We start from the raw sequence: 15,451 nt of genomic DNA on the forward strand, positions 1-15,451 counted from the left end.
AAAACAATCAAGTGTTGCAAATTTGACACAGAAAATCCAATAAAAATATAATTAATATATATTATATTTTTTTTATATTTTTTATTATATAAATAAATATATATAACTTTTTGACATATATAAATGTAATTGGATTGGATTCGTTTTTAATTAAATTTTGAGATTAACATCCAATAACCGATCTAATCCAATTAGAGTCCAACTTTTAGCATCCAATCCAATCCTATTATAATTAGTTATCCAATTTTTTTATAATTAAATTAGATTGGATCGATGCGATTTAATTGAATTGGATGTTGCCCACCCCCTAGTAGTATTACTATACACACATTCAATCTACCTTTGCCTACAGTTTCAAATTCTAACATAATATTAACTCACTCCAATACTAGTTTCATATAACAAACACCCTTCATATGAGTTTTGCTTGACATATAGGACTACATATCCATTTAACATTAGAATCAAAATGTTTTTTTTTTATCTAAAAATAAAAGTAAAAACTATAGGTAGCCAAGAATAAGAAAAATAAAAAATTATATTTAAAATTATGATGACTAAAATCAATAGAAAAATACAAATTTTTCCTACTTAGCAAAATACAAAATCTTAAAACACAATTTACCAAAACATAAAAAAAAAAGTTCACAATTTACCCCCTCATATTTATTTTTTCTTTCATTTTAACCACCTTAGGTCAGTAGTAGAACATGCAGAAACATTATCCCTTTCCCTACCAATAAGGCTCTCAGCATAACAAGAAGAAGAATTATTCAAGTTGTTCTGATCCATTCCATTATAGTAACAAAACCCATTCTGCAAACTCTTGAAGCTAGGGCTCCTCAACTGGTCACTAACGACGTCGTTTTGTTGATCCATAACTGAAGGGTAATATAGTCTTTTCCTTACCGAACCATTAGTACCACACCCACTACTTCCTCTTATTTGTTCTCTTTGTTTTGGTGCGCTGAGTGTGCGAGCACGTGACTTGGCAATTGCTGACTCAGTTGACGCCATGTAATTTGGTACACTCCCGTAACGACACGTGGCGACCACACCGAAGTTTGGTGTGTGCGCCGCAGAGTAACATCTCTCTTCTTTTGAAGACGAGTACCTTGGGCTTGAGGGACGTAGTAGTTTGAGTTTGGAGGGAGAGGGAGTGACTGCTGGGCTAGGAATATTTGGGCTTAGAAGTGGGCCTGGTTGTTGGGCTTTATGAAGTTGTTGTTGTTTTCTAATGTTTGGGCCATAAGTGTCCAGTTCAAGTGTTGTTCTTATGATATTAGTGTCTCTTCTCTGTTGTTGTTCAGTTGTGTTTTCCCATTGTTTTGTGGCCATCCAACGGTCAAGCCATTTACTTCTCTCTTCTAACTCTTCTTCGTTCCCTGAAGATGGGTTTCTCCTATTTCTCCATATCTAAATTAGCCAACAAAAGATATTTCACTTTGTAAGAAATGGTATTTTTGCAAAATTATCAAAATGTGGGCTAATTTTCCGAATACCTTATACTTCAAAATGCATGAAAATGGAGAGAGAAAGCATATTTAGGTAATAGGAGAACAATACAACAAGGCAAATATATCAAAAAATCATATTTTATATATAAAAAAAAACATAAAACATTAAAATTTTATATAATCGAATTTTTGTAATTTGTTTTTTGTTCTCTTTGTGAATTTTGAAATAATCCCTATAAAACATAGCTTAAAAATAGATCATAAAAACAAAGAAGTTGTTAAGAATTTTGGACATGATATCATAAGATTATATATCATTAAAGTCACAATGCCCTCTATTCCTATTTGTTAGCTTTAATTCATATTAAATATAAAATAAAAATGTCTTAAATTTTAATATTTCTTTCTTTTACATATTCATATTATATTTTTAAAACAATTAAAATTAAGTTAGTTAACTCAAAATAAAAATAAATAATGAATAAACCTGATGAGAGAAAGCATAAGCAAGAGCCTTTTCACGTTTGAAAGAAGCTTCCTTTCGATTTTGTAGCTTATTAGCTTCTTCAATATCATCCTTCCTTTGAATTTGAATTTGAGTTTGAGGGTAGTAATAATAATCATCCCAATCATCATCATTTTCCACACCACCACTTCTTTCTCTTGACTATTATAATCATAATCATAATTAGTATATAAAATTATTATAATATAATGCAATATAAACAATCCAATTATGATATATTACTAATTTACTTACCAATGAAACCCTATTTCGAATATGTTCGAGGTAGTTTGAATTCCACAACAAACTATTATTATTAATTTCATCGAACATTGATTTCCTACGAGTAGTACTCGTAGGAAGTCCCTCGAGTGAGAGCCTTGCTCGTTGATGGCGCACTTGATCTTGAACCCTAACGAGCGCTTGCATGCATTTCAGTGTCAATTTCGCTTGTTTTCTCACATTTTGCCCTCTTATTAATGCTTGAAGCTTTACAAGTCCTTTAAGTGCACATAAAGCTCTCCTTGCCTTTACATATTTATATAATTCAAAAACAAAATCAACAAAAATGAATTTACATATAAGATGATATTTAGTGTTAAATTTTTACACTTTATAAAAAATACAAATCAAAGTGTTATATATAGTATTAAAATTTTACACATTATCAATGTGAGATTTTCTAATACTTACCAAGTAGCCTCTGAAAGCGGTTTGAATCACTATAGCCGCGTAATAATGTTCTTTACTAGTATTGAAACTACTCCAACACCTACTATTACTAGTAGTAGTTGTAGTAGTGAGCTTAACAATTTCTACTGCGGCTTGAGCAGTGGCAGCCACGGCTTCAGCCGCAGTGGCTGCAGCTACAGCCATTGCATGATTACTTTGTTCTGAAACTTCATCAACTTGAGGAAGAAGAATTGGTTTTCGAAAAAGCCACCTTCTTTTATCTCTCTTCTGTTAAAAAAAGAGAATAAAAATTCAAACTTTGTTTTTTTATAATAAATATGTAAAATATACATTAAGAATAAAAATGTTACCTTTTCTTCTTCTTCATTATGATGATTCTCTTCTCTTCTTCTGCAACTCTTTTTACCATTGTCATCTTTAGTTGGAGATCTGAAAACCCTTTTAACAACAGTCAACCAAGAAGTAGAAGAACTGGTCTTTTTTGCCATGATTGAGAAAAAAGACAACTTTTTTTTTCTTACTTATTATTATTATTATTATGTTAGTGTTGTGTTTTTTCACTATGGTATAATATATAACTAACTAGTGTAAGACTAGTAATGAAAAAAGAAAGAAAGAAAAGACTGTATTTTTTTTTAACTTTTTGTAATTAATGATCTTTGGAATTGATTGAGAGAATTGAAAGAGAGAAGAGTAGTAGCTCCAATATAAGTGCGAAGGAAAGATGTGTTTTTGTGGGATGAAAATAAATTACAAGTAATGGGATTGTGTCAGTTCCATCCCATTGTGAAAAACTATGTGAATAATAATGTTGCAATAATGGACACAACATGAACAGAGATAGAGAGACTTAATGTATATCACAAGAATCCAAGGAAAGCAGTGAATTGAATAGGGCAGAGAGAGAGAGGGGTTTTTGGATTAATCTGGGTTATATATATTTATATATATATGTATGTATAGTTTCTCTTTATTGATTATCACTACTTACTGACCAGTTTTACTGGTTTCACGTGTTATATAAACTGCAAAGGACGAGGAAAGAGACAGAGCTTTATTGTTTGAGAAATGCATGCCTTTCTTATATGTGTTTTTGTGTGTGAGAGAAAAAGATTAAAGTTTAAGCAAACATTTATATATATAGATATTATTTAGATCATTGTAATAAGTAATTATTAACGGCATTGTTATTGGGTATCAGTGGCGCCTAGTATTTTTTATAGGTGGCGTCTTATGATTATTAGTTAGCGATATTGCCTAAAAGTTATTTTCTTACGTTATATGGGAACTGATACATAATTACACCAATAGCGGTATGACATTAAGGAGGGTGCTAGGCACCAGTGGTGCTTTTTAGCAATTCTCAATTATTAATTAGCGGTGGCTAGTACTGTTTCGAGATGTTGTTTTATGATTGGTTAATGATATTTTATAATAATTATTAAATTAAAATATGTATTATCTTTTCTCAATTCTATATTATTTATTAAAGCATTGGTATTAGGTATAGCATCAATTAGAGATGGTGTCTTGTGATTGGTTAGCGATATTTTATAAAAATTATTACATTTAATTATATGAGACTCGATTCTTAATTGCACTAATAACGATATGACACTATGAAGGTTGATAGGCACTTTTTAGCATTTTCTCTATTTATTTGGTACTTTAAGGTGCCAACATTACACCAATGTGACGTGTTGTGAGTGTTTAGTGTTTTTCTATATTATTTATTAAAGCATTGTTATTGGGTACTTGTGGCTAGCACTTCTAGACATGTCACTTTGCGATTGACTAACGATACTTCTTAAAAAATATTATATTAAAGTATATGAGATCTGATACTTAATTGGACCAATATTGATATTTACACATAGGAGTGTGCAAGGTACACTGGTGACTTTTAACATTTCTCTATTTATTAAATCAAAATGTGTGAGACCCGATATTAAATTTTACCAATAATAGTATGATACGTCTTGTGGTGCTTGAATTTTTAAAGTGCCCTTTAACATTTCTCTATCATATAAAAATGTTTATATAAATCAACATTAATATTGGTACCTATTATGGACATTGTCCCACATAGAATAAATGGTAGAATATTTGACTCATATATAATAACATCTACTTCACTCATCATCAATTAGTTTTGAGATGAAACTCTATGATTCTCAACATGATATCAAATAGTGACCATGTCCACTCTGATATGGTTCAAGATTGGTGAGCAAAAAATAATCACCATCTAAGTGGTAGAGTACTATTGAGCCACATATAACATGGGCTACTCCACTCATCACCAATTAGTTTTGAGATGAAACTCCATAATTCTTAACATTTATAGGTAGCGTGGTGTAAATAGTTTACAATATTTTATAATAGTTATTAAATTAAATTACGAGATCTTATATTAAATCACTCAAAAATCGATATAATACCTTTAAGTGGTGTTGAGTACTAGTTGTGTGTGTTTCATCATTTCATTATATTTATACAAAAATAGAATTGTTAAAAGATATTATTGGTGTTTAGTATTATTTTTAGTATCATACCGATATTAATATAATTAAACATCGCATCTTATATAAAAAAAAAAAAAAAATTGAATGGTAAAGTGTGTCCAATAGGCTAGTATAAATGTATGTAGACTTGTTTATAAGAGAGGGTATAGCCTCGAAGACTACAAATTGTTATACTAAGTAATGAGGAAAGCTAGTTGAAACTTGAATAGTGTAGTGGAATCCCATTTTTGGGTGTGGGATTTTATACATACATACATATACATATGTATGTATGTGAATTAATTAAGAGAGTTGGCTTCATTTTCCTAGTAGATTGGTCAAACGTACCTATTTAGATTCTCTTTTCACTTTTTTTAACTTTTCGATACTTGTTACAACATGAAACATTAAAGCTTAAATGAAACAAATGTTTGTGTGTTTTTTTATGTATAATTATATTTTTATATTTTTATATATATTATCACCTGGACTTGGACTGGACCAGAAAGAGGAGTGTGTTGATTGAATAGTACTGAGGTGTGTGTTCAAGTGTACGTGTGTGCTCAAAGTTCAAAGCAAACCCATATTTGAGAATTAATGGAGGGGCCCCTTCTTTTTTAAAAAAAGAAAATAATAATTGGGTGAGAATTTAACATGGCTAAAGAAACTTTGGAGAATCTTAATTTTTGTGTAATATGTTATTTGTGTGTAATGTGGTAACAAAATTGTCACAAAATGTGTTTTCAATCACAACAAATTTTGTAATATGTTGTGACAAGTGAAATCTTTTATTGGATCCTTTCTATTAGAAAAGAAGGCTTTAACTTTGGTTCTTATACAATTATATATGTTTTATTAATTAAATGAGAATTACTAAAAGGTACTCTCCTTAATGTCATATTATAATGGATACAATTTTGATCTTATTGATTTTAATTTGATAATACAGTTATTAAAATTACTAAATTATATATAGTATTATAGTGATGATGTGACATGATGATAAACTAATTAAATGAGATCAAGATCAGGAGAGTCTTATTCAAAGTCATCCAATTCAAATATGCATTTAAGAGCACTTATGTTAAAACTCTAATATCTCAGCTATTTTTTTATAAAATAGCTATAGCGAATAGCTAAGTTAAAGTGTTGCTCTACATCTATCTAACAAGTTTACTTTGTTATTTTTAACTTATTTATAGTGTGTTTCGTAACTAGTTTTTTTGATCAATTACGATTTTTTTGTCAATTTAATCTATAAAAATTATTAATGTAAAAATAAATTTTTTTAAAAAAATAAAAATAATAAACACCTAATATTTTTACATAGTTTTGTAATTTAAATCTACATATTTTGTGAGTCTATTTAATTTTGAGTTCTAGTTTTTTTCTATGAGTGAACCCCTATTTATAGAAATAGGATGGTGGTTACTCAACTTTATTTTAGTAAAAAATTACAATTGATGGATGGTTAAAGCCTATGTTTTATATATAACTGAATATTTTGATAAGTATTAAATTACTGTTTATATTTGATATACAAAAAAATGGTCTTTCAAGTGGTCATTGACTTGGTAAGACCATGTTATTTGGGAGTAGATGCATTACTGTGTGCATAATACGAGGTGATGCATTGCTACTGAGTAATACGAGGCAATACATTATTGACTGTGTATTACTGTGAGGCATTCTTGCTATGTAATACAAGGTAATTCATCATTGACTATGTATTACGAGGTGATTCATCACTGCTATCTAATATAAAGTGATTCATCACTGAGTGTGTATTACGAGGAGATGCATTGTTGATGTGTAGTCATTGACTATGTATTACGAGGTGATTAATTCATTACTACTATCTAATACTAGGTGATTTATCACTGAATGTGTACTACGAGGAGATGCATTGTTGGTGTGTAATATAGAGTGATTCATCACTAATTGTATATTACGAGGTGATGTTGTCTAATACGAAGTGATGCCCACTGACTATATATTACGAGATGATACATCACTGTTGTGTAATTCGAGGTGATGCCCACTGGTTGTGTATTACAAGATGATGCATCACTATAATGTAATACGAGGTGATTCATGATCATTGTATTACGATCAACTACAAGATCTTTGCACTATGAGATCGATGTTGAATGTTTTAGTGAAATGATATCCCAACAACGCCGAAATACCTTTATTCATAAACTTTATCATCCTTATTTAGATGAGGTTACCTCACAGTTGAGTTATAAGTTTATTCGACCTATCCTGCAATGTATTTACGAGAATCATTATTTATGTCATGTAGCATACAATTTTATTTTTTTATTAATAGTCTCAAAAAATAGGTGTAAATATAATTAAAATAGTAAAAATTATTTCAAAAAAAAATATTCAGTTGAAGTTTTTTTTAATTATAATTGTAACGTCCCCGCTTCAAGCCTCCATTAGGTCCTTACACCCACGGAATGAATGGCTCTTACACACGAGTACGCCACTCTAGCTGCTTCCTGGATTGATGACTGACCCTACAGACCAACAAAAGTGTTTCTAGCGTGCTTTCTCCTCACTCACACGCATCCTGCGAAAACTTCTCAGGAGGTCACCCATCCTTGAAATTGCTCCAAGCCAAGTACGCTTAACTGTGGAGTTCTTTCGAGATGGGCTACCGAAAAACAAGATGCACCTTGTTGATATAGGTAGTACCAATCAATCCATTTAAGCTCTATTCAACTATGTAGTCCCATACCTACACAGTCTCAGAATCATCCCACTTGACCTTCCCCAGGCGGTGTGGGATTGCACAGCTTACCCGGTATTTCCCCTTACGGATCACGGGACTACTGACTGTCACAATAATCCATTTGTATTCTCTTCAATCAATATTTGGATCTCGATTCCAACCCTAAACCCGAACAGCCCTAGGCCTCAGCCTAAATCTCATCTCAACCTCGAACCCAACTGGAACATTGGCCTGAACTCAGCCCCCAACCCCGACCCTCTATCCTTGGCACTCAAACTTGGTCCCCATACCTCAGGCTTGGACCCTAGCCCCCAAGCTCATCTCTAACTCAGACCCCGACCCCAGCTGTAACTCAAATCCTAACATGGACCCCAAACCTTGTCCCCAACCCTAACCTGAACATATACCATGGCCCCCAACCCGAACCCTGACCCTGACCCACAACCCACTTTCCTAAACCTCACTTAAATAAAACAAAAAACAAATATAGAATTGAAATTTACGGAAAAAAAAATATTTTTTATTCAAAAGAAAAATAGTATGAAATACATTTTTTGTTTTATAAAAATATTAATTCTACTTAATTTGTTTTTGTAATTTAAAAAATTCAAAAATAAAAGTGTTTCAAAACCCTTAATTATTGTTGTTGTTGTTGTTATTATTAGTGTTTTCTATGTGTAATGTAATGGTATAGACTATAGTTTGAGGTATAATAATGATCGAAATTAAAATTAATTATAGTAGATATTTGAAAGATAAGAATGGTTAAATAATAAACAACCTATTGTGTGCATGGGGACCAATAATAGTACTTGTATTATATTATAGTTAATATAATAGAGGCATTGTTTTTTGCTGTGTATTTTGGATTTATTGGAGCCATTATATATGCTTATGCATAACTATGTACACGTGAAAACTCGAGTGGACCTAGTTTACCCTAAACTAGCTAGGACCAAACAATTTATTATTGTAAAAAGTCAAATTCATTCAAGTATATTCACTTAGCTAATGAAGTCAATTAAATAGTTATTTGCTAGTGTGAATCTAATCTATTATAGGTTAATCCAATCCAACCAAGTTTATATTGTGGAGAACTATATATTGTGACATTCAACTAAAATGCACTAAATAAGTACAATATTTCTTATTTTATTATTATTTTTATTTAAAAAAACAAACGTTAATGTATATACATTAAAAAGTTAGACTAAACAATCTCTACCAAAAATACAAATATTTTAGAGCGAACTTCACTCAACAAAACTAAAAATATTATAGAATTTAGTCATATAATTATGAGTGGCATTATAAAATCTCTATCTAGAAAAATTACAAGAATAAAAGATTTGCTTAAGAGGTAAATATATTGTCATGATATTTCCCATCTAAAAATTTCTCCTTTAGAGCTTTAACAATAACTTAAGAGTCACTCACAATGATGATAAAATATTAGTTCTTCTCAGCGACAACTTCCAACTTTCAAGGCCAAAAAAGCTTCTGTTTCTCTTAATTAAGAGAGGATGAACAAAGAACATTCTCATTGTGGATCATTGCCACAACACAGGCCGCCGTCATGCAATTGTTGCCGACGGCCACCGCATCGCAATTAAGCTTGAATGAATCCAGAGGGGCCGGGGCCGGGGCCGGGGCAACCATCCCAACAGCAACATTATGTGGTTTAGAATTAGAATTAGATAGAAGGAAGTAATAAGCTTATTCTGCATATATAGCACTACAAAACAAAGTTAATATAATAATATGATCATAAGAGTTATGATAACAACTGTAGTTATGTACCTTCTTGTTCAGGACAAGCCAAATAGTGTACTCTTATATATAGAGGCAAACTGATCTTTAATTTGAGTAATATTAACATCATATTCTAGACCTCTAATTTGTTTATAATCAACGTCACCAAACTGATGTTCAGACTTCTAAAATATTATGAAAAATGAAGTGTGTATAAAAGATATGTAACTAAACACTATATATTTTAGATGTGCATATCATTACACTTAAAACTATATATTAATATCATACACATTTTATAGATTTCTTTATTCAATAAATGTTTTGTGCTGTAACTTGTACCATTTAGTTACTGGTATATATGTACCATTTGATTGACACGTGTCCAAACAATGACAAAGCCCCTACCATGGCCGTATTTAAAGGTTTTATTTACCAAGGCTTAGTCTAGTACCAACACATGCATCCCATGCCTTTAAACAATTTAACATACAATAAAGATTCAACTTTGAGTTTTGGACGTGTTTTAAATGCTGAAAAATGCTAAAAGACATTAGTGGTGCTCAACGCATTTTTATGTGTCAATATCACTATTGCTCTAATTAAGTATCATGTCCCATATAGTTTAATGTAATAACTTTTGGAGAATATCACTAGTCAATCAATCACAAGGTGGCATGTCTAGAGATACTAGATACTATTGGTGTCTAATAACAATGCTCGTATAAATATATATAAATGTATTTGGTATGCTTGAATAATACGTCAAGATAGTTGAGGGTTAAAAAAAGGATCAAGTAGGATTTTTTCTAAAAATTCTCTCATTGTCGAGGTCAATCTTTGTGCATGTTTTCTTCACTTACTTGCGCCCAAGAGGCCGCCATTAGCTTTAGCTTATTGATGGTTGTCTCTTGGACAAGAAGGTTGCTAACAAGGGCGACATCCTTTCCAATAAATCGGAGAAAAAACCTTACCATTCTCATTATATTCTAGTGAGAATTATATTTGAGCCACCACTTTGGCCCTCAACTCGAAAAACATGTTACGCTTCTCACATTGGTCATGTCTAATCCAATCTAATCCAACCTAAGGCTAGGTTGGATTCGAATTTGAAGTATATTATGAACTCAAAATTGGGACAAGTTGAAAAATACCATTTTTGTATCTATTAATTAAAAATACTCTAATATTATATTTTATTAAAATATACTCACTTTTTTGAGTGGATTGTTTAATATACCATTACTCTCTACTTAAGTGTAGCATATAATTTACATCAACCTAAGGAGTCTAATGGAGACATAATTTATAAAAGTGAATATATCTTAAAGAATATAAAAATGGAATTAAAAATTAAAAAAAGTAAAACAAAGTGAAAGGTTGGTTGGAGATAATGTCAGCAATTTCAACACAACACAATGATACAATTGAAAAATCACATTGTGACAGTTTTGTTAACTTGCATATATTAAATCTGTTATTTGCTTGAACCAAGTAATTCTATAATTTGTTATTTAATTATGTACGACAATCTTAAATTTGCTTTAAACCTATCAAAATAATATTGAGTTGAGCTTAGATTTAGGTTTACAACACGCTTAACAAGTTCAATAATCGTTTACATATTTACTTAACCGTGTGTACTATATCATAATTATCACCACTTTCACACAAAATGCAAACCTAATTTGATGGGTGATGGAATTTTGTTACATAATGCTGAAATGTATAATCATATGGTTGTTAAACCTTAAACCTACCAAAATCATATTGAGTCGAGCTTTGATTTAGGTTTACAACACGCTTAACAAGTTTAATAATCATGTGTACGTATTACTTAACTGCGTGTACTTATACTTACCTTAATCGTGTCATGTCATAATTATCATCACTTTCACTAGAAATGCAAACCCAATTGAGGGTGAATGATTGCATATAAGTTGCAACATTATAAACAATGGTGAGTAATTTCACATTCAATTGTCGTTTAGTGTCAAAAACAAGAAAAGAAAAAGGCCCTGAAATGTTGCTGATCCAGCTTTGCATGCTTTGCTTTGCAGTTAGCAGCTATCACCATCTCAATTTGTACTACTCTACACTACACTACACTACAGGCTTTAACCCCACCACACCACACTATTCAGTATTCACCAAAAGATGAAAAAGAAAAGAACAAAAATCATGATATACTTACTGATAACTACATTACAATAACACCAATAGACTTTACATAAAGGAATCAATAATAAATATCTATCTGAAGATTTTATCTTTGATCATGCCAACACCATTGTTAAGAGTCCTAAAACAAGTACACTCCTAAACAAGTTCAACACAATTCAAAAAGGCATGTAGTTTTTTGATGAAAATTTCCCTCACTAATTCATAAAACACTACCTTAAGAAATTCAACACATTGGTAGTCAGCTTAGATGCATTCAAAATCAATTGCTAGTAACAAAATTTGATTATTTTCCTTTCCATTACCTCTAACCAAACACAACTTAAGATTCTTAAAGTGCCTCTAAGACAATTCAAAATCAAGCATTTTTCATAAGGGGACAAGTAGTTTTTTTAATGAAAATTTCCTAAAGAAAATTCAACAAATTGGTAGTCAACTTAGATGTATTTCAAAATCAATTGCTAGCTGCTAATAAGTTAAAGATTAAATCCCAAATCATGCAATTTCAAAACTAAACAAGTATTTGTTTTTAATGAAAATGTTAACTCATTATTCAAAGTTGTAAACAACAAAAAGATCATCATCATCATCATCATTATCACCAACAACTATGCTCTACTTCCTTTTAACCATTACATTATTGAACAAAATTACAAGATTCCCATATTATATAAACACAAAACAAAAAACAAAAAAGCAAGAGAGAATCTTTTCCATTTCCCATTTTCCATTTTAGCAACAAAAAAAAAAAACTCATTGAGGAATTTCATCATATACCTTACTACCATTAACCTAAACAAAAAAAGACAAAGAAGAAGAAGAAGAAGAAATATACTTAGCTTATTAAACCAGAACCGTTTCGATTGATCAGAGAGTATTCTCAGCTACAAATTGGACAAAGCACCAAACCATTCTCATTACAATCTGGGCATTTCACAACTACAGAGCTAGAAGAAGAAGAAGAAGAAGAAGAAGAAGAAAACCCCTGTTTTTGACCACCCATTTCTTCTTTAACCTCCATAACCACTTTACAACTCCCATTACAGTGAAAACATGGCAAAAATCTCACATTTCCACAACCTTCACAAACCTCCCCACCTCTTCTCTTCGGTAACCCTTCAAAAAGTTCCAACAACAAACCCTCTTCAGCAATTCTCAAAATCTCTTCAACTCCACCCACATACCTCCCTTTCACAAAAATTTGGGGAAGAACAACAACCCTACTTTCTTCTTCTTTCATCAAATCCCTAAGCTCATCTCTAAACCCACGATCCATCGAAACATCTCGCTCCGAGATTATAACTCCGGTGGCCTCAATCGCAGCCCTCACCGCATTACAAGCCTCGAAGGTTTTCCTAACTCCACGCAGCGTTGTCGTGTAAATGACCACTTTGCCCTCGCCGTTCGGCGGACAAACCTTCCCGTACCGATCGAGAAGATTCCTCTTCTTCTCCGCCGCGGCAGTTTCTTCGAATCGCGCTTTCAGAGTAACGGATCCGTTTACCCGGTTTAACCGGGTCGGGTTCGGGTTTGAGTTTTCCTTATTGGAGAATCGGAAACTGTCGGCGTCGAGACCAGCCATGAGTTCCCAGGAGTTGATTACTTCCGGGTCGGTCCGCATTGGGCTCGGGTCGGCCCAGAGTGATTTGGGCTCTGGCGGAAGTGGGCTGGGGTGGGTTGTGGAACCCATTTTGAAACGGAGTGGTGGGGTGGTCGGAGTAGAGGAATGATGACGTGGCGGTGGTTGTTGTGGTGGGTCCAGAGTGAGAAGACCGTAAGTTGAGGAAGTGAGTGAGACGATGTGGTGACTGAGTGCAGAGCTTCCGAGTTGAGTGAACTCGTCTTCATGGTTTAACAGATTCGAAGAAACACAACCCATTTTTTCGATTTTTGAAACTCTGAAAAAAAAAAATAACACAGAAAATGAATCAGTTTTTGAGTTTGAGTTTGAAAAAGAGAGAGAGAAAGAAGAGAGAGAGAGTGAGATTCAAATAAAGTAAGGACAAAAAGGGGTTTATTAATTACAATGAGAAGACTTTTTTTTAAAAAAAAAAAATTGAAACACATTATTTCAATATTACTTTAATTCTTGGATTTATTAAAATTAATTATTTTATTTATTTGGAAGTGTAAGAAAGAAGAATTGGATAAGATATTATTAAGTCATAATTAATTTATTAAAATTTAAAATTTTGGAAATTTCTACGTACACCTATTAAAATGAGTGTTTTGATATTTTAGTCTATTTTTTTTTTTTTTATGATAGTATAAGTTGTAGTTATTAATGACACTGATAAAATTTTTAAAAATTTTAAATAATTAACAGTGACAAAAATAATGTTTAAATAGCTATTAACCATGTGTATAGAACAAAATAATTATGTGTAAAATATTTTTTTTTTTTGAGAAATTTAACTGTTGTTAAAACTGGTAATCGTTTACAATAAAAGAGAAAATAGAATTTAGGATTTTACCCATACAACAGACATCTTCATCCAACTCAAGAGCAACCATGTGCAGCTTAATAACATTTCTCTTAACATTAAAAATAATTACTCTTGAGAAGAAGGATAAAAGACAGCTAATATCAATAATCAAATCATTAAAACTAGAGAAGTTTCCAAATGTAGAATTGAGGGCCGAAGAAACACGCAATGCATCGGTTTTTATATGTGTAATCGAAAATTGCAATTGTAGCACCCAATTAAGACTATAAAAAAATGAGTGTAAATAAAATATTTAAACTATATTTTTTTTATTTCAAGTAATATAATATACATTATTATAGGAGATCATGAAAAAAATACATTAAATTTTTTTTTTTTTTTGAATAAATACATTAAAAAAAATTTAAAATAGATAAAAAATTTACCGATATAATTTTTTAAGAAGCATACTTAGCCTAAAATTCTATTTTTTAAAAGTTAAATATTTTTACATATGGGGTCCATTGGGTCAAAAGGAAAACGGGTTTTGAGCGCTAAAATTTAAGTTTTAATTCAAATTTATAGTGGTAGTACACGTGGCATTAAATGAATTGAGAGAGCCTCAGTGAACATTTAATTTGTGGGACCCAATTTTGAATTTCCCATATACATTCTCTTCTCTTAAATTAATTAAGACTCTCACTCACATCTTCTTCTTTTTACTTTAGGTTAATTAATGCAATAATGACTTTAGCTATAAAGTTCCAATTTGCTTTCAAAAATTTATAAGAAGAATTTGAGATAAGTTATAAGAAGAGAAATGCTAAAGGGCACCAGTGGTGCCTAGCACCTTCCTATGTGTTAATATCGTTATTGGTATAGCTAAGTATCGGGTCCCATATAATTTAATATAATAATTTTTAGGGAGTATCGCTAGCCAATCGCAACGCGACATGTCGCGAAGGTGCTAGGCACCACTGGTGCCTAATAGCAATGCTCTTTATAAGAAATGTTAAACACACCCATGGAATTAAGATTATTGGGAAGTGTAATATTATTACGAGTGTAATTAAATATCAGATTCTGCTTATTTTATTTTAATAAAAATTATAAAAAATTATTACTACTTATAAGATGTCACCTCGTAGATACTAAGCATCTTAGTGCCTCATAGCAATGTTCTAAGCTTTTGG

At 31.4% G+C, this 15,451-nt stretch overlaps 2 protein-coding genes across 2 annotated transcripts; both read right to left on the minus strand.

The window, feature by feature from the left end:
- Positions 1–520: 520 nt before the first annotated feature.
- LOC115716002 (protein IQ-DOMAIN 17) lies at positions 521–3,322 on the minus strand. The gene is made up of 5 exons (XM_030644690.2): positions 3,006–3,322; positions 2,656–2,922; positions 2,218–2,490; positions 1,945–2,124; positions 521–1,416 (listed from the first exon to the last, which is right to left on the minus strand). Exons 1-5 carry the CDS (start codon positions 3,141–3,143, stop codon positions 679–681), a joined length of 1,596 nt encoding a protein of 531 aa, XP_030500550.2. The 5' UTR covers positions 3,144–3,322; the 3' UTR covers positions 521–678.
- A 9,105-nt stretch (positions 3,323–12,427) lies between these two features.
- On the minus strand, positions 12,428–13,906 carry LOC115717373 (uncharacterized protein At3g28850). The gene has a single exon (XM_030646341.2). It carries the CDS (start codon positions 13,709–13,711, stop codon positions 12,713–12,715), a length of 999 nt encoding a protein of 332 aa, XP_030502201.2. The 5' UTR covers positions 13,712–13,906; the 3' UTR covers positions 12,428–12,712.
- Between the last annotated feature and the right edge of the window lie 1,545 nt (positions 13,907–15,451).

Source organism: Cannabis sativa, chromosome 5 (assembly GCF_029168945.1).
Source record: "Cannabis sativa cultivar Pink pepper isolate KNU-18-1 chromosome 5, ASM2916894v1, whole genome shotgun sequence".
Classification (NCBI taxonomy): domain Eukaryota; kingdom Viridiplantae; phylum Streptophyta; class Magnoliopsida; order Rosales; family Cannabaceae; genus Cannabis; species Cannabis sativa.

Coding starts and splice junctions, on each gene's coding strand:
- LOC115716002 (XM_030644690.2), bottom strand. CDS start 3,143: ATGGCAAAAAAGACCAGTTCTTCTACTTCTTGGTTGACTGTTGTTAAA. Junction 2,923..3,005: donor ATAATGAAGAAGAAGAAAAG/GTAACATTTTTA, acceptor TTTTTTTAACAG/AAGAGAGATAAAAGAAGGTG. Junction 2,491..2,655: donor CCGCTTTCAGAGGCTACTTG/GTAAGTATTAGA, acceptor AAATATGTAAAG/GCAAGGAGAGCTTTATGTGC.
- LOC115717373 (XM_030646341.2), bottom strand. CDS start 13,711: ATGGGTTGTGTTTCTTCGAATCTGTTAAACCATGAAGACGAGTTCACT.